This window comes from Lutra lutra, chromosome 3, assembly GCF_902655055.1.
Source record: "Lutra lutra chromosome 3, mLutLut1.2, whole genome shotgun sequence".
In the NCBI taxonomy this organism is placed as follows: Eukaryota; Metazoa; Chordata; class Mammalia; order Carnivora; family Mustelidae; genus Lutra; species Lutra lutra.
Genome location: NC_062280.1, coordinates 57,670,694 through 57,693,070, shown reverse-complemented (window position 1 = coordinate 57,693,070; position 22,377 = coordinate 57,670,694). Strand labels below are relative to the sequence as shown.

Genomic DNA, 22,377 nt, shown 5'->3' with positions numbered 1-22,377 from the left:
TAACTCATCCTGGTTGGTCATTTCCAAACATACCTATCTCGAACAACATCTTTGTTATTTCTACTCATGTTCTGAATAGAAAAAAGCAAAAACCTTAAAAAACAGCTACCACCATAAAAAAAAAGCAGTTCAGTAAGAATGAAAATTATATTTTAAAGATAAACAGAACAGGGTATATCCTATTATCTTCAAATGCTTTAAGTAATTTTCTCTTTGATATCACACTTTTAAGTTTCTTATTTTTCATGATCATTTTACAAACATACCTAAGAGATTTTAATTTCTATAGTATCACAGACTACCTTCGATTCCAACAGTATAAAGGAATATACTTACATACTTAACACTTTTCTCCCCCACCTCCAAAAAAAGTCAATAAATAATGACTTGTTTTTTTCATTTACATGCTATCAGAACCACATATATTTAAACTGATAAAACTTTCTGTATTTAATCACAGTAAAAGACAACAGGTTTTTAAATTCTCCATTTCCTCCACCCACAGCAATGTTATTCAATTATCCTGATTTTTATAGGGCAGGCTTTTAAAGTGTGAAGACTTTCCATTAACCTATGTTCTCTATTTAATAGGCCAACATGTACTGCTTAACTTAATGCAAGATGATAGCTTTGTGTGTATATATATAATTTTTTGTTAAGATCCCCATTACCTTAGTCTATTGCTGGAATGAAAGAGTACTCGCAACTGAATGCTTAAACTGCTACTGAAATACAAGTGGATTATACAAGTTCCTAATGAATTTAGAAAAAGATGTGTGGAAAGAGGATTAGATGTACAACAATTAGGTGACTATCATGCTCTGACTGAACCAGAGATAGAACCTCAACCATAAATATTTATGTTTTACCTTCAGATTTAACCTTCTTTGGCTTACAGTTTCAATTTTTTTTTTTTTTACTTGGGGAGGGTTCAATTTTTTAGATTCTTATTCATTTACTGTGAAGTGTCTTAAAATCTTCAGGTATGAGCAAAATATATAATAAAGGAATACACACAGTTTCTATGATAAAATAACCAACAAATGCTGCTTTATAAACTAATCAGACAGAGTGGTGCTGGCTTAATTTCTCTCTGGAAATTACTAAACTAATGCTTTGCTCTCTGTTTATACCACTGGTTACTGAATTCCTCAGCAGACAGCTTGTAATGAGAGGAAGTTGCTATAATGACATTAAAGCTAACATTATCAGGGCAGTGAGTGAATCGTTCTTTAGACAATTTCTTGATGCAAGCTATACTCCCAGTGTCTACCTTCATTATTAATATTATTCAATATTATTAATTCTCATCCATTTCCTTTGAGAACCTAACATCTCAGTGGATATAAATTTTAAGAAGAAGAAATCTTAGATACCAATGTTATGAGAAGCCATTTTAGAAAAGGACTCCTTCCTCTAATCCGCTCTTTGCTTATCAACTTATGACAGGTATTCAAATTTACCTCTCTTTTATTTTCTGCAGTCTTTCTGGGTCTCTTGAAGGTGCACTTTTAGTTTTATCACTTTTTCCATCAGATGAACTCCAACCTGAAGGAATAATATCTACAGTGATCATGACATTGTCGGTTAAATTATTTCCAAGTGCTGGGGGGACCGCAAATCGAAATAAGGAACCAGGAAGGATCCCTGTTATTCCTGTATTTCTTCCACTGTGGGCTGAATCTGATGTGGAGCCACCAGTAGCAGCATTACTCGAAGCCGCAGATGCCTGTGATCTGCTGGCAGTAGCCCCAACAGGATCACTCTGTGCTTCAAGGTGAACCACTTCATTTGATTCTCTTCTAAACATATGATGAGATCTAGGTGGTATATCAGAGGTAGGTATCCTTGAAGATTCATCTCGTCCCTCTCGTCTCCTTCTAGAGAACAAAGGTGTGCATCTATTTCTAAGTGAGGAAGATAACCATGGTCCTGTATTTCTACCTTCAGGTTCCTGGTTAAAATTTTCTGAATCTGGCTCAGAGCTATGATTTTGGCTAAGAGAGGACAAACCCCATCTTCGCCTAAGAAATCGAAATCCCTGAGAAGCTTCAGATGCCCTATTATCGGGGACATCAGAAGATGATGCTGCATTGCTACGGGACTGTGAAGCTGTCAAGATTCTTGGAGACACATAGGAATTTTCAGAACTCAACGATCTTGTATTCAAGGAATCCTGGCTAGATCTTCGTGAAAAAAAGGTAGATGACATACTAGAAGCTATACGCGACAGCAATCTCCTGGTTGAACGTCTACCTTCATTGTCAGAAGATTCTTGAAATGATCTTTGAGATGAACCAACCCTATCTGAACTGCTTATGGTTGAGGTTTCATCTCTATTTGAAATATAAGAAAATCCAGGTTGTGTACTGCTTTGGGGAGATTCCAATTCTCTTGGAGAAAAATTTGATCTTAGAGAATTTCTACTAGAGTCCCTAGAACATGGTATGGTCTGATGTTCAGAAGGCATTTGGTGGTTTGTAGATGATGTATTCAACTGTAAAGTGCTCACGGAGTGATCTTTTGGTCTTGCTCCCTGTGAATATGAAGAAGGAACTCTGTCTTGAACATCTATTTTTGAAAGAAAAGAAAGATACCAATTACATGAAATAAAATTGGAGTATTATTAAATTTGCATTTATTAATTACTGCAAACTGAAACACTGGATTCAAACCAAATACTGCTATATTATAAATATACATCTTAACTTATAGGAAAAAACATATATTTCTCTTTCTATACCTTTGATAAAATACAGTATTACTGCTAAGTCAACACTGCAAACTGAAAAGAAAGAAGTGTGTCACAGCTTATGAAACAAACATCTAAATCTACTAACTTGTTGAAGGTATAACAGTCACAATTTGTTAATCAGAAATTGATATGGTAAAATAATATCTAAATGGACAAGAATGGACAAGATGGACAAGAAATGGACAAGAAATTTTAAATGGGACAAATAATTCACCATAAATGATTCTAACAAATAAAGGCAAAATAATCCTAGGGAGACAAGGTGGTTTTGGAAATTCTTCTTACTCTGCAATAAGCATAAAACTTATTTCACACAAATATTATCATCGTTATAATTTTATGGCAAACCTTGCTAACAGCTAAACTTTCTCCAATCTTTTTTCTTTCAAAGCAAGAGCAGCGGATGTTATCTCTGGTTACTCATCAGACACACCTCTACTTCTAAATACTTGCTGGGAGCTCTAAGTTAGAATAGGGTCCTGGTAGCTGCAGTTCTGAAAACTATACCACTGGTGGTTCAAATCTTGAAATGGGATGAGAAATACTTCTGCATCCCTTTATAAAAGAATACTTATGCATACACTTAGCTTAAGAGTGAGAGATGCTGCTGCACTAGCACATGGAGCCTCATGAAGGAATAAACTATTAGTGGCTAAATCTATTCTATCCTATACTTGGAGACCTCCAATCATAGATGGTATTGATACTATATACTACAGCTCCTCTATCTGAACCCAAGCAAATAAAAAGATGTTTTCACTGGTCTTAAGCAAAGGCTTGCCACAATAAGCTTATTTAATAAAACGTATACTTTTTTTTTTAGATTTTATTTTTTTGAAGATTTTTATTTATTTATTTATTTGACAGAGATCACAAGTAGGTAGAGAGGCAGGCAGAGAGAGAGAAAGGGGAGGAAGCAGGCTCCCTATTGAGCAGAAAGCCTGATGTGGGGCTCAATCCCAGGACGCTGGGATCATGACCTGAGCCGAAGGCAGAGGCTTTAACCCACTGAGCCACGCAGGCACCCCTAAAACCTACACCTTTTAAGAACAAATGTATTTTCTTCTATGTAAATCAAACTCTACTTTTGCCTGCTAGATCTGTCAATTCAATAATCACTTTGTTTTTTTAGTATTTTTGTTTTGTGGTATTTAATTTTGAAAATCTTAAGCTTAATGTACACTGACAGAACTAGTGTGGGTCTTTAAGTGAATGAAAAAGGCACATTCACATTAAACAAAAGTAATTCTAAATTATGCCTTAAAATGTTGATTTCAAAAAAAAATGTTGATTTCAAGCTTTAATTAGGTCAGAATTTAACTATAAGTAGTTACTACACTACATAGTTAACCCCTGGACAACATGGGTTTGATCTGTACATGTACTTACATGTGGATTTTTTTCAGTAAACACAGTAGGTATTATGCATGTATTGTCTCTTCCTTATGATTTTCTTAACACTTTTTCTAGCTTTATTTTAAGAATGCATACATAGGGGCGCCTGGGTGGCTCAGTGGGTTAAGCCGCTGCCTTCGGCTCAGGTCATGATCTCAGAGTCCTGGGATCGAGCCCCGCATCGGGCTCTCTGCTCGGCAGGGAGCCTGCTTCCTCCTCTCTCTCTGCCTGCCTCTCTGCCTATTTGTGATCTCTCTGTCAAATTAAAAAAAAAAAAAAAAAAAATCTTTAAAAAAGAATGCATACATAATACATATAACATTAAAAAAAAAAATGTGTCAACTGCTCATGTTTTTGCTAAGGCTTCCAGTCAGCAGTACAGTTTGAGTACTAAAGTTTTGGGGGATTCAAAGGTATACACAGATTTTTCAAGTACCAATACTAGAGGACGGGTGGAAATAGGGGTCAGTTCCCTCACGCCTGCACTGTTCAAGGCTCAACTGTACAAGGCAAATGATATTGGGGTATATAAAAATTATTTAGTTTACTTTAGAATATATGCATTCTTAAAAGGAAAAGCACAAGTAAGAAAATTACCGCGAGACAAAACCCAGATACGAATTTATATCCGTTTTAAATTTTTAATTTTATTTATTTAATTTTATTTATTTTTTTTTTTTAAGATTTTATATACTTATTTGACAGAGAGAGATCACAAGCAGGCAGAGAGGCAGGTAGAGAGAGAGGAGGAAGCAGGCTCCCTGCTGAGCAGAGAGCCCGATGCGGGGCTCGATCCCAGGACCCTGAGATCATGACCTGAGCCGAAGGCAGCGGCTTAACCCACTGAGCCACCCAGGCGCCCCTATTTATTTAATTTTAAAGAATTTATTTATTTGACAGAGATCACAAGTAAGAAGAGAGGCAAGCAGGGGGCAGGGAAGCAGGCTCCCTGCTGAGCAGAGAGCCTGATGTGGGGCTCGATCCCAGGACCCTGGGATCATGATGTGAGCTGAAGGCAGAGGCTTAACCCACTGAGCCACCCAGGCGCCCCTAAACTTTATTTTTTAAAATATAACAAATAGGGGCGCCTGGGTGGCTCAGTGGGTTAAAGCCTCTGCCTTCGGCTCAGGTCATGGTCCCAGGGTCCTGTGATAAAGCCCCGCATCGGGCTCTCTGCTCAGCAGGAAGCCTGCTTCCCCCTCTCTCTCTGCCTGCTTCTCTGCCTACTTGTGATCTCTGTCTGTCAAATAAATAAATAAAATCTTTAAAATATACATATATAACACATAAGGTACTAGAATACATACTAAGCTATTTTGAATTCTTCATAAGATGCACTTCATGTACTCATTTGTACTATGATTTTAATGATTTACACAGAGAGAGAAATATAACATTATTAGATAAGTTATACATAACAATACAATTTACACTTACAGGACGAAGCTGTGAAATCACCACTTCGGTGACTATAATCCATAAGATTACTAATGGAAGAATCTGCTCTTCTCTCTAAATCTCTTCTCTCTCTCATTAAGTCAGTTCCAAATGATCCAAGTACCATTGATGAAGATCTGGGAACCTGATTATGTCTCCACGAAGAATCTTAAAATAATTGAAGACATTTTAATTCAGAGAAAGCTTTCAAGGTTTCTGATGACAAATCTTCAGTATTACACAGGGAGGTTATTGTGATCCATTATAGGAATCTTCAAGGTTACATAGTTGCAATCAGAAGCAAAATTCAGCAAAACATAAAATTATTCATCAGTGAACTCATCACTCATATATTATTTCCTACTCAAACACATTCTTCTCTAACACTAAAACCTAACACCATCTGTGATGTCAATGTCTCAGTTACTTTCTAGAACATCTGACCACACAATGTACGCATATGTAAAATGATTACAGAACAAAAATGTGAAGTTTGCCAAAGATGCAGAATTTCCTGAAGTCAATGAAAGTGATCCTGGAGAGAACAGCCAAAATCCAAATCAAGCCATCTCAAAATGGAAAATGTTTTACTACAGACATTGACGATATTTTATCAGAAATATTACCACTGACATCACACTTGGTTCACTCTCATTTAAGAATTAAAGTACTGTTGCAATCATAATCTAAATTTTTAAATGAAATCATATCTAACAAAATAAATTAAAGGTTTAAGTCTCAAAACTTTCCCCCCTATTTACCCTGAAAATTTTGGTTCTTCCTTTCCTAGTCCCAATAGCCTTATTAATTACTCCTCATTAAGGGAAATGGCCCAAAGTATGTAATGCTATGCCTTCACAGAGTAGAAGGGACCAAAAATATCTGTGCACAAAGGTGTTTCTCTACAGTGTTAAGGACAGTCTGCTCTTACCCATCACACTACTCTTAATATTCTTCAGATGGGCAGTGTCTTTCCCAAGGCAGTCCTATCAAAATAGAGAGGAATTGCTTACACTAATTCGATTGATAATACATAAGCATTTCAAGAATTTTATCTTCCAACTGTGTCATCACAAATTCTGTCTCACCTTAAAACTATTTCAGGCATTCCCTAGTGTTTCATTTGAAGAGGAGTGTAAGTGAGGAGGGAGCCTCCTGACCTCTTACAGAAAAGAAAGTGCTTTTCAATTTGTGCAACAAATGTGTGTCTGTGAGTACAAAATACCATATATGGAACTTTATCAATAAGACATCTAAATTCCAGAAAGGTTAACTGACCTATATAGCCATATAGCTAGTTAGATGGCTAGAATTCTTTCAGAATCCTTATACAGAACTCCTACTAGAATACCAACTATTTTTGTTTAAAGAATTTCTGTTTTTGAAAAGTAAGTATAGACCACAACATTTACAAAAGATAAGCTTAGGTTAGGAAATATTAATATATTTATCAGTAAAATTGGCTTTCCTAGTATAACAATTAAAAAACTGACTTCTCATAATAACCAGCAAAATATAGGTCACTTTTACCAATTTGATTACCAGACATATCAGCTATTCTAATTAACCAAAATATGTTAATCCTGTTTGTGTAGGATATTTGCATCAAATTTAGAATAAAAATCCAGAATGAAAGAGTTTATTTCAGTTGTAGCACTAACTTAAGGTAAGACCTGAGAAACTTGACTACATCTGACCCACTATCTTACATGTGTTCTACTTGCTTAATACTACTATGTCTTGGAAAAATGGCTTTAGTCCAAAATGCATATATAGTGACTCTTAAACAGATTTAATTTTTACCTGACACTGCATTTAAACCATGTCCAATATTTCTCCCAACTGAGGTAGATGTACAGTTTGTGCAGGAAAGTTTAGGTCTTTTTGAATCATGATCCCGTTGCTGGTTTTGTGATCTTGATCGTGCTCCCTGAGTTATCTCAGATTCACTATACCATGTAGACTGAAATGGTGATGCAGATGCTGATGCTGATGTAGACTGTAAGTTTAAAAAAAAAAAAAGTGTTTTGATGGAAGAACAGAATGCTTGCTTTTGGTCTATTAAATTTAATCCCCTATTTCACTCATTCCTCATAAGCACAAATTTTTCTACTATGTAGGTTTTTTGTAGTCTTTCTTTCTTTCTACCCATGTGTCCCTTTACTTTATACTGTAATTGGACTTTGCTGGGTAATCAATCTGATTTAGATTAATTCTTCCATGTAACTGTATATATAAACAGCTGGTCAGGAAAAACTGAAGAGCAAAAATCTTATAATCATTTTGCTATCTTGGTTTACTATTTCCAACTCCTGTGGAACTGGTTTCCTAGTCCTAAAAGTGAACAGAACACTAGAAGAATACTATTATATAAACTTATTAGGAAAACTACTATAAAAACAAGATTTTTCTGTTTTCTCTTTTAAATATTTTATTTTCTTTATCTGTCAGAGAGAGAAAGAGACTGAGCAAATGCGGGAGCAGCAGGCAGAAGGGGAAGTATGTTCCCCGCTTCATACATCACTAATAAACGGTATTTAGAAAAAAATCCTGACCTGAAAGTTTTTTTATCAGTGAAGCAAGAAACAGATAAATGAGTACATATTAAACACAGTACAGGGGCGTCTGGGTGGCTCAGTGGGTTGAGCCGCTGCCTTCGGCTCAGGTCATGATCCCAGGTCCTGGGTTCGAGCCCCGCATCGGGCTTTCTGCTCAGCGGGGAGCCTGCTTCCTCCTCTCTCTCTGCCTGCCTCTCTGCCTACTTGTGATCTCTCTCTGTCAAATAAATAAATAAAATCTTAAAAAAAAATAAAATAAACACAGTACATATTAAAACTCTTAGCTCAAGTTTTTCTCCATTAACATGTAAGTATATACACACAAACGATCCATAACACAAAAATCACTCAGAATGTACAAACTATTTTACTTCCCCCTAATTTCTTTAATTGGTTAAGCAGTTTATTCAATATAAGGCATAAAAAGGGTAAGGATTAGTTCATTACCTTAAAAATGTAGGTTGTAAGAAGAACATAGTATTTCAACCATAATTGCTAAAAGTGTCTTTTTCTTTTCTGCTTCAATTACAAGAAGCATACACCATGCTTTCAGGGAACTACATTAGTTCATGGTAACTCTACAGAATGAACCTTGCACACATGGAAAAGCAGAAGCTGCAAAGCTGAATAAGGAGGAGTGGACCAGATCAGGGTATCATTCATCCCTTGCACAGAGGGTATCTTGCTAACGGAATGTGTCTTCAGCTTAGTACAAACTTGATCACACAAGACTTCTACATCAAGTCCTCACAGAGCCTCAATCAATCAACTGGAGTAGCTTAAGAGATGAAATTCATTAAGTATTTCAAAACCAAACCATCACATGTGCCATAAAGTATTAGGTACCATATGATACAGGCGAGTGATTCTAAGACCTCTGAAGTTTGGAGACCAAAATAAAAACTGTTTTAATGTATAATTTAGAAAGAATTGCCACTTTTTAAAAAAGATTTATTTATTTATTTGACAGACAGAAATCTTAGGTAGGCAGATAGGCAGGCAGCGGGGGGCAGAGGCAGTCTCCCCGCCGAGCAGAGAGCCCAATGCGGGCTTGATCCCAGGACCCTGGCATCATGACCTGAGCCGAAGGCAAAGGCTTTAACCCACTGAGCCACCCAGGTGCCCCAAGAATTGCCACTTTTGACAAGTAAATCAAAATTAGCAAATGCCATCTAATCCCATCCCCAGTTTTTAAGAGGGGCATTTTATATGCTCCCAAAACATGATGGATTTAACAAAATAAAAGGGACTTTCAAGTAAATAAACTTCACTTGTACAAAATCTTTTCCTTATTTTTCTTGTTTTGCATGGACCAGACAAACTGTGTAGATATAACTTTGGGAAAAACTGAATGAGGAAATACCATCAGATCAACTACTTCTTAGAAAGATCCTTAGAGCATTGTGGGAGATGAAAAAAATGGAATGAACAGAAAGAAAATCAACCAGGAAGTCACTGAAATAGCAGGAAATAGGTCCTTGTGACACAAGTAATGGGAAGAGAGTAACTGTAAGACAAAAACTCATCAAATTTAGAGACACAGTGAGAAATGAACAAAAGGTCCAAAGTCAATTCAGTTTTCAGGCATTGGCTACTGATGAGAAAAAAGATACACTCACTGTTCAGGAAATAATTTTCATGACTCATAATTCTAAAATGCAGCCTATATGTCATCCCAGAAACAAAATGCTTGTTAATATCAATATATGGAAAGGAAAAATAAAGGTTCTGACCAGTATTTCTGCTGGCTTAAGTTCAAAACCAAAATCTTTTTTGGCTTCTATCAATTTGGTTCACTGTTCAAGTATCTTTGGTATATCTTTGGTCTGAATCATTTACTTTTTACCAGTCTAAATTGTTTTAACAATTGAATAAACTAAGAATTTTTTTCTTTTTATTTTTTTTTTAGTGAAAGAAAATTTCAGTCCTACCTCACTCCTCAACCTCCAGGGAACAGAAAGGGAAGGGCTGAAGCCAATGGCCAATGACTTAGTCAATTTGACTGTGTAATGAAGCTTCCATAAAAACCCAAAAGGGGCACCAGGGTGCCTCAGTCAGTTGAGCATCTGACTCTTGGTTTCAGCTCAGATCATGATATCATGGGTTACAGGTTAAATAGTAAAAAAAAATATTATCTACTACTGATTTAATCTCCTTACTTATTAGTGGTATGCTCAGATTTTCTATTTCTTCATGATTCAGGTTTAGTGGGTTGTGTGTTACCAGGAATTTATTTCTATAGGTTGTCCAGTTTTTGGAATATAACTGTTCATAGTAGTCCCTTAGGATCCTTTGTATTTTTATGGTATCGTGTATTTCATTTCTGATTTTGAATTCTCCTCTTCTCTCAGTGAACCCAGCTAAAGGTTAGCTTTAAAACAAAACAAAACAAAACAAAAACAGCTCTTAGTTTCACCTATCTCTTCTATTGTCTTTTAGTCTCTATTTATTTACCTTCTGATCTTTTTAATTTCCATTATTCTACTAACTTTGGGCTTACTTGGTTCTTCTTTATACCACTCCTTTATAACACTGCACTGGAAGTTCTAAGTAATGCATAATGCAAGAAAAGGAAATAAAATGTACACAGATTGGGAAGGAAGACATAAAACTATCTTTATTTGCAGAGGACCCCCTATGTAGAAAATCTCACAGAATCAACAATAACAACAACAACAACAACAAAATCCATCGTAGAACCAATAAAGGATCAGAGTAATGTTGCAGGACACAAGGTTTAATATTAAAAAAAAAAAAAAGCGATCACTTTCCCATATACCAGTAATGAAAAAGTGGAATTTAAAATGAAATTTTTTTACAACTCAATGATAAAGCAACAAATAGCCCAATTTAAAGATAAGCAAAGGATCTGAATAGACATTTCTTCAAAGATATAAAAGTAGCTAATTAGCACATGAAAAGATGCTCAAAATCACGAGTTATCAAGGAAATCTAAATCAAAGCTGCAATGAGACATTTCACACCCATGACAGGATGGCTAGAATCAAAATGTAAAGATAAATGTAAGCGAGGATGTGGCAAGATCAGAACCCCCTCACAGAATTGCTGGTAGGAATATAAAATGGCCCAGCTAGTTTTGGAAAATAGTCTGGCAGCTCCTCAATTAATTGAACACAAAGTTATACGACGTGACTGAACAATTCTACTTTTAGGTATAAACCTGAAGTAACTGAAAATGTAAGACTGCATATAAAAACTGCATTAAGTATTACAGCACCATTAGTCATAATAGCCAAAGGATGGAAACACAAATATCTTATCAGTGGATGAATGGATAAACAAAATGTGACATATCCAAAAACTGGATTATGCACCCATAAAAAAGGTATACCCAATTCAATGGACTATGTTCATCCGTAGAAAGGAATAAGGTACTGATATATGCTGTAACACAGATGAACCTTGAAAGCATGTTAAGTGAAAAAAGCTAATACAAAAGACTGCAGTGTATGTTTCTACCAATGTAAATGAAAGTCCAACACAGGGAATTCTACGGAGACAAAAAGTAGACTATTGGCTGTTTAGTGCTGAGAGGGAGGGGCAGTGTAGTGATAGCTAACGATTCTGGAGTTTTTTCCTGAGGTGATAAAAACGTTCTAAAATTGAGCATGGTAGTGATTTGCACAACTCTGTGAATGTACTGAAAACCATAAAACTGTATACTTTAAATGGGTGAGTCATGTGGTATGTGACCTTTAACTCAATAAAGCTATTCTTTTTTTTTTTTTTTAAAGATTTTATTTATTTATTAGACAGAGATCACAGGAAGACAGAGAGGCAGGCAGAGAGAGGGAAGCAGGCTCCCTGCTGAGCAGAGAGCCCGACACGGGGCTCGATCCCAGGACCCTGAGATCATGACCCGAGCCGAAGGCAGAGGGTTTAACCCACTGAGCCACCCAGGTGCCCCTCAATAAAGCTATTCTTAAAAAAAGAACCTTAATTACTGCAAATACTACCAATGCTACCCACTGGACAATGCTTAATCATTTGGAAATCATTTAATACACAGTAACAGAGGCAAATCCAGAATGAAATGCTATTCTTTGGCTCATTTCAATGAGTCAATGCTGTGACTGTGATGACTGCTAATCCCAGCTTCAAAAATTTTCCAGACCAAAATGATCTTAGCCATAGGCAACACCGTGGAACTTTGACCTCTTCTAAATATTCACATGCTAGAGCATCCACTGCCACACTAATGTGAAGTCCTATTTTCTACTTTCTCTTCAGAATGAGTAGTCTTTTCAATTCTCATTAAAAAAAAAAAAAAAAAGAAAGAAAGACATTAGTGGATTTTAAGATTTATGAATTCACTCATGCCCAAATCCAGGTAAGAAACCTTATACATACACAAGAGAGAAGGATTTGGAGTCCATTTATTACTCAAAACTCCCCAATACATAAATGAAGACTACCAGAAAATTGGTATTCAGATCACTCTACTGTTCCTTGAAAGAACTGGTTTTCGCTGAGCTGTATACTTTGGCATCATGTCCTTTGCTTACGCTGAGATTTACCAAGAAACAAGTTGAGTAAACTAGCAATATACTAATAATTTTAATATTACACTGAAGACAATGTTCACTGTATCATTCACTGTCCCCTTTCAGACCAAACTGTCAAGCACTGCTTTCCTGGAGGAACTGGGTTTTTCTTATGAACAAAACACCTTATAGATCTGGTTCTATTTCCCTGTGACCTGTTCCTGATACCCAAAACAAAAGTCCCAAGTTAACTCTAAAACACTGCAGGGCTTATAAATGCTTATCAGTATTATAAATTTGACCCACTCAGTACTTTCTCTGTATTTTTCTTGATACCATTTTAAAACTATTCTAATATTCTTATCTAATTTTATTTATATGTATGCATGCATGTATTTAGTTCCTTGGAAGCTAACCTTGTAGTAGATAAACATGTTAATGACTATCAGTTCTTTTAATTTTTGACATAATATAGTATGTAAAATATGCAAATGGTACTGAGCTCTGTAAGTTGATCTACAAACTAGAAAACACATAAATAAAAAGCTTCTCATTATTTCTTATTAAAAGTGATTAATCTCAAAGCAAGAAAGGAAAAGTGAAATGGGATTAGCAGCTCTTAAACTAAGTTATAGAAATATACATGAAACTTATATAAACAATTACATATTCACAGAATGCTCCCAAATTTTTACTTTTAACAATATGAATTAAAGGAATTCTCTTTTAAAACATATTTAAAATTCTACTTACTGCTAACAAAGAGATAAGACGATCATAGTATTCAACCATTCAAATTTTAACAAAAACTTCCAAGATAAAACAACAGAAATACCAGCAAGATTAATAACAGAGGCAGCCCAGCTTACAAATGGCTGAGAACCAAAAGATCTTCAGAAAATCAATTGTTCGGAACTTAGAATCTGTATTTTCCCAAAGAAACAATGCTATCCGTAAGTCTTAGATTCTTAAACTCAGGTACTTATATACTAATCATGTGACTGAAGGAAACCACTTCTCTTCCCAGATTTCAGATCCTATCTTCAAAATGACACGAGTATTATCCTTAATTAACTAAAATTAAAAGCAAAAAATGTTCCATAAAATATTAAGCGCTATATAAAGTATTTCCCTATTATTTAATCCTTAACATAACTGAAATTGAGCATGCCTAGTCCTGACCCTCATTTCTGAAGCTTCAGAGAGAAGGGGAGTGTTATATTGCAAACAGCTGTGAGAAAACAGCGATTTTTTTTTTAAATATTCCCTTTGATATTTAAAGTTCTCATTCATTAAACATACATTTTGTTAAGTAGTATTAAGAATATTATATAAAACTAAATACATAATATGTAATTTTAATATTCTGACAACATACTACACTATACCTTAAAGATACCTATTTAGGCCAATACAAAGTCGGGAAATAATGATAACAATAGCAATCACAATCATCATTATTATAAACAGACACATCTTACTAAGTTCCAGGCAGAGTTGTTTTAGGTGCTTTAATGTGTTATTTCTTTCAGTAAATCTTAATAAAACCATGTAAAAAGCTGTTACCACCATTTTACAGAAGAAACACAGATATAAAATAATTTGTGCAAGAACACAGAAGTCTGTTTTTAAATCAAAACTAAAGAGCAAAGCAAGCTAGAAGTAACTGATTTAAGATTGGAAATGTTCCTATAATCCATTAAAAAAAATTGGATGCCATTTAAAGCAACTGAAAAACATTAAGAAAAACTCCAATGCTGATTTATCTTATTAAGAATCAGTAAAAGACATTAAGTGGTTTTTTTATGCTTGCACATGTTTAACTTTCACAGTGAAAACCGAGATTTTTAAAGTAATCTAGGACTTTAAGAAAAAGCTGGATGAAATAGTCTTGAAAATACTTGTCTTTTAAAGTGAATGTCAATAAATTTTCTAAATACAGCTAAGACTTTTAGCAGCTAATATAATTAATTATAATAAAAACAAATGTAGCAGCTAACATTTATATAGTATTTATCATGTGACAGGCACTATTCTCATTCAGTGTAATAATTCATCTAACAGTAACAACCTAATACAGAAAATAAGAAAGACTTAATAAAGAAACTTGCCCACATTCACACAGTAAGTAGTGGAACAGGACTCCACTCCAGGCAGTATAGTCTGGTTTCAGAGTCTGCTCCTCACTAAAAAGCTCTGTGAAAAAATTAGAAAAAGATCTGCAGATAAATTTTTTATGGAGACAATATAGGGGGAAAAACCAATCTATGCTCTTAATAAGTCATAATCATGTAACCCAGAACTTTTCTACAGGATATAGTTTCGTGATTCTGTACCTCTGGCAAGTGTCCTTTTGTCAATCAACAGAATTAAAAAAAAAAAATACATTATCAACCAACATTTAAAAGGACTCACTAAACTGGGAAAGGTATGTGCTATGGTGAGTGCTGTGAAGTGTGTAAACCTGGTGATTCACAGACCTGTACCCCTGGGGCTAATAATACATTATATGTTAATAAAAAATTAAAAATTAAAAAAAAATGACTCAGTAATAGTTCATAGAAAATGAGGAAGTATGTAATATATGCATTTTAGGGAATGTTTTTTCTCTGAATATTTTATAATATGCTTATTACTGCATAGAAACATTTTAAAATGACTGTCACGTAGAATATGACGTTATATACATTTATAAATGCCTAAATGAAAATTCTCACTAAAGGATTCTTAGATTCAAGTTACCTAACATCAGACTTGTCCACATCACATATGATTTAATTAGCTTTTTAGTCAATAATGCAATAACGTGAAATTTGAAAGATGAACAATAGGAATTGCATTAAACCTAGAAATCATGCTTCTGAGATTTATACTGTTTTTTTACTACAACTGTTATGTTTATAACACTAATAAAGCATTTCAAAACCCTAAGTGCTATCAATCCAAAGGAGACGAATATATAAGAGTAGCTTATGTAGATTATGAATCTGCAAACTCATTAGATTAACCATGAAAATAAAGCCCCAAAGTATGTCTAAATGATTGTTAGTAATACATCTTCACAAAAGACAGTGTCAATTTAATAATCACCTGCCACTAAAAGCAAAATATTTGGAAGCCGTACTAAAAAAAACCCTTAACAATCATTACTCCACTGCTGCTCTGTACATGCAGAGAAAAGTCAGATGAATATGTACAATGTTAAGAAAGGATGCACTTTCTATCCTTTGACCAAGTCATCCACATTGTTTAATGTAGTCAAATTTATACTTAAACTGATAATGTTTTTAAGTAAATGGGTTTCCAAGTCTTTGAAATACAGCATAATGATTTACATTAAGACCACAATGCCTCTCATAATTCTGAAGTCCACAAAGACTAAAAACATTGAGTTTTTGCTACTTGGCGTGAATAATCATTCATTTTCCTGTGGATATATTAATGTATTTTATTACAGGATGCCTCAGATCCATCTGAGCGTCTTATTAATTATACTCATTAGTTTCCTAAAATCTAAAAACCATGTGGCCCCACGTATTTTCAAAGAAACTATGTACATATATTCCAAATTAAGATGTTACCTGATATTCAGAATCCAGTCTAAATGAAGAGTCTCTTGAGTGATAGGTATCATTTAAATTATTCCCTCTGCTTCCAGACATCATCCTAGCACTTAAAGAGGTGGGGGGTTGGACTGAAATTCTTCTTGGAATCCTTGACGGTTTAGAATCCATTCTTGAGGTTTCCTGTGAAATGCAAATTTTGATTAATTGCCTTTGGGAAAATACGCAAACCTTAGATTCTTAATCCTCCTTAATCATTAGCTCGAATCAAGAATTAACCATGCAAATTAACTATATCAGACATGGTGAATTATGAGACTATCAACACCCTGTCTTCTCTAAGGCAGAAGTCTCAAGTCCATCAAAGGCTTCCCACTGCCCATAAAATGAAGCAAACTGATAAAAGAGGGATGAGGAACTGAAATTGTTTCCAAAGCCTGGGCTCTTTTCCTTACTCACCTTTGTCTCTATAGACTCCAACACAAATTTGTTCTTGACTGTCTTGCTATCCTTATCTATTATTAGTGCTTAATACTCATACCATGAGCATTAGCCATACTATTCGCACTCCCCTTATCACAATACACTTTCACCAACTTTGTACATACATGGAAACTCTGTACATTCCCCATTCAATTCCTAGTCATGGTATGAAAACACTAATCATTTTTCTTTGTGTGCTTCTATTCTGTACATACTTTAAGACACTCTAACTTATGCTATAATCTGTTTTATCTCCCTTTCTCAAAAGTGAAAATTTCTAAGTTTTCTTTAATAAACATTCCTCAACCTCGACCAAGAGTCACAATAGCTATGTGTAATCTTTTAAATATACAGGTACTTCCCACTTTTCAAAAGTCCACATTATGCCCTGTCACTTATATGAAAGACCTATATATAGTACCTATTTTTGCTAAGCAAAAGAAATCCAAAGAGAATTTTTGCTTTTATAAAAAGGGAACGGAAAGTGAAAAAACAGCATTCAACATTTGTTTTGCAGCACTGAGGCAGTGTATACCCTGAGTAGCAAGTGCCAACACTAACCTCCTTCCCCAGGAACTACACTCCGCATCTCAGCATCAAGCCGCCATAACTCTAAACTCTGTCTGCAAGCTTCTGTGCTTTATCTCAATGTGTACTGTGTAGCCATTAGCACAATGTGGTGTACAGTAACAGAAAAGTCTGAGAGGATATTTTTTGGGTCTGGGAAAACTCAAAAGTTTTCCCATATAAACGAATAACTGCTTCTTCACTTTACATCATTCTAGCCTACAAATGGTTTCAAAGAAATACTATACTTTTGGATAGGGGTGGACACCTGTGTGTATATGAAAGGAATGATATAACATGTACTCTCTTATGTCTGGTTTTATTTGCTCAACGTTGTATTTGTGAGATTCATTTGTATTGCAGCATGTAGCTGTAGTAAGTTCACTCTAACTGGTTTATATAGTATTTCATTGTTATCAATACACATAAATTATTTGTCCATTATATTGCAGATGGACACTGAACTGTTTCCAATTTTAGGCTATTACAAACAGTGCTGCTATGAAGACATTACTTTTATTTTTTTTTATTTTTTTTTAAAGATTTTATTTATTTATTTGACAGAGAGAAATCATAAGTAGGCAGAGAGGCAGGCAGAGAGAGAGAGGAGGAAGCAGGCTTCCTGCCGAGCAGAAAGCCCCGATGTGGGGCTCGAACCCAGGACCTGGGATCATGACCTGAGCCAAAGGCAGCGGCCCAACCCACTGAGCCACCCAGGCGCCCCAAGACATTACTTTTATAATCAAAAAACTTTAAATCACAATAATCTCTTCAACTTCTCCCTACCCACTTTCAAAAGAAGGGTCAAAAATTTCCTTCTTGCTCTGGTAGTGGGTGACATTAAAGTAACTACAAACAGATGCACTTATCTGATATGCCACTTGGATAAGGCATATGTTCTTTATTAAAACATTCAAATTTAGCAGCACCTCAGTGGCTGCTCAGTGGCTCAGTCAGTTAGGCATCTGCGTCTTGATTTATGCTCGGGTCATGAACTCAGGATTGTGAGATGGAGCCCTGCATCAGGCCCTGCACTGAGCATGGATCCTGCTGAGATTCTCTCTGTTCCTCTCCCTCTGTCCCTCCCACCCCAACCATCCACCCCTGCTCCCCACAAAAGAAAAAGGAAAAAATAAAAAAAAACTCAAATTTAAACATTTAAAGTAAAAATACCTAATCTATTTTTGGCATGGAACCTGATTAACTTGCCAACTTTGAATCAATCACAACTTTCTACCTTAAAAGTTACTACAAAAGAATTTCCTTTCGTTATGATATTTACTTTAAAAACATGGTATCAGGCAATAACAGAAAAGAGACTGAAGAGAGGAAAAAAACACTAAAACATATGGTCTATATTGCAGCAGGAGATATACAACAAACATGAAAAAGATATAACACAAACTCATTATCAATTACAATTATCCCACTAAAAATGTCCAACTAATGACAAACCACAGTAAAAGTTACAATGAATATGATTAAATCAAAGCAAGCTTATCAAAAAAGGTCTGTTTGGAACTTCCAGTTAAAACATGAGAGATTATCCTTATGTACCTGTTTTGCCCCTTTCCAAAACCCTGATAAAACGATAGGTAATGAATCCAAAGGGGGCCACAGAAGGCAAGAGACTTCAATGTGTATTTGGAAAATCCAAAGTAATAGTAAAGGCACAATAATTAAACAGAGAAGATAATACACCCTAGGCCCTTAGAGGTAGAAACCAAAAGCAAAGCATTTGGCCTTAGCACACAAAAAAGCAGCATGACCTGAAGGTACCAGATACCACCATAAAAGAGAAGATGCATGGCATTAAAAGTGAGTTGAAATCAAATATGTAGTTCAAACAGTAAACCCCCGAATTCTTCCCCTAGCTTCAATCTTCCAAAAGTATTTATTCTCTCCAGAATAAGGATTTCAGATGTAATCCATCCCAACCAAGTATATAATCAAATCTGCAGGGCTAAGTGTGAAAAATAAAATCTGTATGTTCAATGTTGAGACCTGAGAACTTTTTCCCAGCCCTATTTCTACAATGTTGCCATAAAATGAAGGGATTTTACTCTTGGATCACCAAACAAAAACATGGACAAAGATTTATGGACACTGGTATTTGGCCTGCTCCCAATTACCAAAGCTAGATTGCCACAGGAACATCCCCACAGCAAAGTCCACTAGTCACCAAGAGTTTTCTAATCAGTTTTTTCTAATCAGATAAACATTAAGGATTACTAAGTATCCAATCAAATCCTCTGATATGAAAGACCAGGATTTAAAAAAAAAAGAAAAAAAAAGGAACATAAAGAAAATCTGGGGAAAATAGCTAACTACTACCCTCAGAGATCAACAGACATCCATTCATAAAATAACAGGGTGCTTAAAAAAACAACCGGAGTATAATAAAGAGCTTGTGGACACTGAAAATGGGATACTCTTTTTAAAAACTGTGATACAATGAGATTCAACATAATTATTGAGAATAAACTGAGGAAACCTCTCAGAAGTAGAAAATACAACTTTAAAATAGAATTAACCAGGGGAATTATCATCTTACTTTAGCCATGGTTAATAGAAAAGAAAGAAAATGGAAAGAAAACTACTAAAGAAATAAAAGAACCTTTCCAGAACTGAAGGATATAAATCTCCACATTGAAAGGGCTCTAGAGAACCCAGCAGGATCAAAGAAAAAAAAGACCAACACTAAGCACAATTTAACATCTTGAAATTTTAGAACACCAAAAATGAAGAGAAGATCTTGCCCTGGTTTCTTAATGACAACTGTAAAAACTCTTAAGACAATGAAGCAATGCCTATAGTACTGAGAAAAATGTTTACCCTTGAATTCCAATCTAACAATTAAATGTGAGGTGGAGAATAGGACACATTTTCAGACATGTAAGATCTTTTAAAAAGATCAAAAAACAAGACAAATATCAAAGGAAGATAAATGAAGAATATGTCCTACAAAATTGAGAGTATAAAGAATGAAAGAAACAGACATGGAACCCAGGAAACAGTTAAGAAAGAGAAGTCCAGACACAGAACCCAGGAAATAGTTCCAAAGGTAGGTAGGAAGCATAAGATCCAGATAGCAGTAGGACTGAATAATGAAAGCAAAGTTTGGAGGGTGGTTGGGGGAGACTCCTATGGATACTATTTGGCATATGTGGCAGAGACCATGATACAACTGGGGAAGAAAAATTGCTAAGTACAAAGAACAAATGAAAATTTTCTGTTAGGAAACAGTTATTGTTCAAGAAACAGGGCGTCTGGGTGAAACGTGGGTGAATATTTACTAGCTACAATAATGTAAATATAAGGTATTGAATCAACAATTTTGCTACAAACATGCTATGGGATGGAGATGATTAGGGAAGTAACATCAAGCATGAATAAGGAAAATACGTATGAAAAATCATGAAATAGTATAAACATTCTCTAGAAATGTGAAGGTAAATCCCAGAACAGCTACAAAGTTGAGGGTCAGTACCTTTGGAAAGACACTGGGAATGAAGGGTGGGGCAAAGTACTCCTCTTTTCCTTTTTAAAATATGATGATCAAAAATAAATAAAATATGATGACCGTATCTCCTGGTTTGTCTAGTATCTCCAGAAAAGTCCTAATTTGTGCTCATTATCCCAGGACAATTATTAATAGCCCTTGGGGGCCTGAGTGGCTCAGTGGGTTAAGCCTCTGCCTCTGGCTCAGGTCATGGTCTCAGGGTCCTGGGATGGAGCTTTCTGAGCCTGCTTCCCCTCCCCCTCTCGCTGCCTGCCTCTCTGCCTACTTGCGATCTCTGTCAAAATAAGTAAATAAAATCTTAAAAAAAAAAAAAGTGGCCTGGTTTGGATGATAAAGCATACACAGTTGCCTAACATAAATCTTTTCTACCTTCTAGCCCCCTTTTTTTTTTTTTTAAAAAAAAGACTGATTTATTTTAGAGAAAGAGAGCAAGCAAGCGGGGTTGGAGCAGAGAGAAAATCCCAAAGGGGACTCCCCACTGAGCACAGAGCCAGATGCAGGGCTCGATCCCAAGACCCTTAGGTCAGGACCTGACTGAAAATCAATAGTCAGCCACCTAAACTACAAGCCATCCAGTCACCCTTATCTTCAGCTTTTAATTTTTCTTATTTTTTAAAATTTTTATTTTAAAGGCTTTTATTTGACAGAAAGAGAGCACAAGTAGGCAGAGCTACAGGCATAGGGAGAGGAAGAAGCAGGGAGCCCAACGAGGGGCTTGATCCCAGGACCCTGGGATCATGACCTGAGCAGAAGGCATTTGTTTAACAGACTGAGCCACCCAGGAAGCCCCCACCCCCGCCGGCCATCTTCAGCTTTTTATAAATCATTTATACTACATCCATACAGGATTCATTGCAAAGAAATAATTACGAATTGGACATTCAAAGAAGGTATACATCAGTAATAAGAATATCAATGGTTAAATACTGACATGCAAAAACCCATAAATGATTCAACAAGTAGCAGGTTTACCATTTTATTAAGATGGCTATAAAAATACTAAATAAAGGATGGTTAAAAAAAATACTGAGCAAGGGACAATTTGTGATGTTATTAACAGAAAGACAAAATGTTTTTTAAGAGGTACAGTCCTAGAGATGGTTCTATAATAATTATGCTTCTTAATCATACCTTGTAGTTTACTTTGTATTTATACTCAATTTTTACTTGCAGACTTACTTGCAGAATGAAACTAACCTAGTAGGAAATCTGCTCAAAATAATCTCTTGTGAGAAGGCAAAGAGGCAGAGTCCTCTGAGATATAGAATTTATACTCTATGAAACTATTTTTGGAAACTCCTCTACATAAACTGATTGAATTCTGACAATGTAGGTGTTACCAGAAAACTTATATAATTTGGTTGCATAAGTTGTAGGTCAAAAGCACAAAAAACTGTAGAAAAAAAATAAAATGTGCAGTCCTTGAAAGACTGCTACCAGACTTACAGAGTACTATGGAGGCATCTTTTCAAGCCTGCATGTTTAGTGTGTGCTAGGCACATTAATACTGAACATGAGGAGATGAGAGGACAGTGCTGAATGTAAACACGGAGATAATGACTAGGAAAATATGTGTAGTCAGGCAACGAAC

At 35.4% G+C, this 22,377-nt stretch overlaps 1 protein-coding gene across 12 annotated transcripts in view; it reads right to left on the bottom strand.

Moving 5' to 3' along the window:
• MARCHF7 (membrane associated ring-CH-type finger 7) overlaps window positions 1-22,377 on the bottom strand; it is a 51,028-nt gene that overhangs the window by 16,687 nt on the left and 11,964 nt on the right. For 10 of the 12 annotated variants that reach the window (XR_007125892.1, XR_007125893.1, XR_007125890.1 and 7 more), the window contains 4 exons: window positions 16,232-16,396; window positions 7,391-7,586; window positions 5,588-5,755; window positions 1,464-2,571 (listed from right to left, as the gene is read on the bottom strand). Coding sequence is in view for 7 of the 12 variants with exons in the window: in XM_047721864.1 (XP_047577820.1) it covers window positions 1,464-2,571; window positions 5,588-5,755; window positions 7,391-7,586; window positions 16,232-16,384 (1,625 nt within the window). In the remaining 5 variants the exon portion in view is untranslated. Of the gene's footprint in view, window positions 1-1,463; window positions 2,572-5,587; window positions 5,756-7,390; window positions 7,587-13,403; window positions 13,546-16,231; window positions 16,397-22,377 lie in introns of those variants that run through there. The other 2 variants (XM_047721869.1, XM_047721871.1) reach the window with 2 other exon arrangements.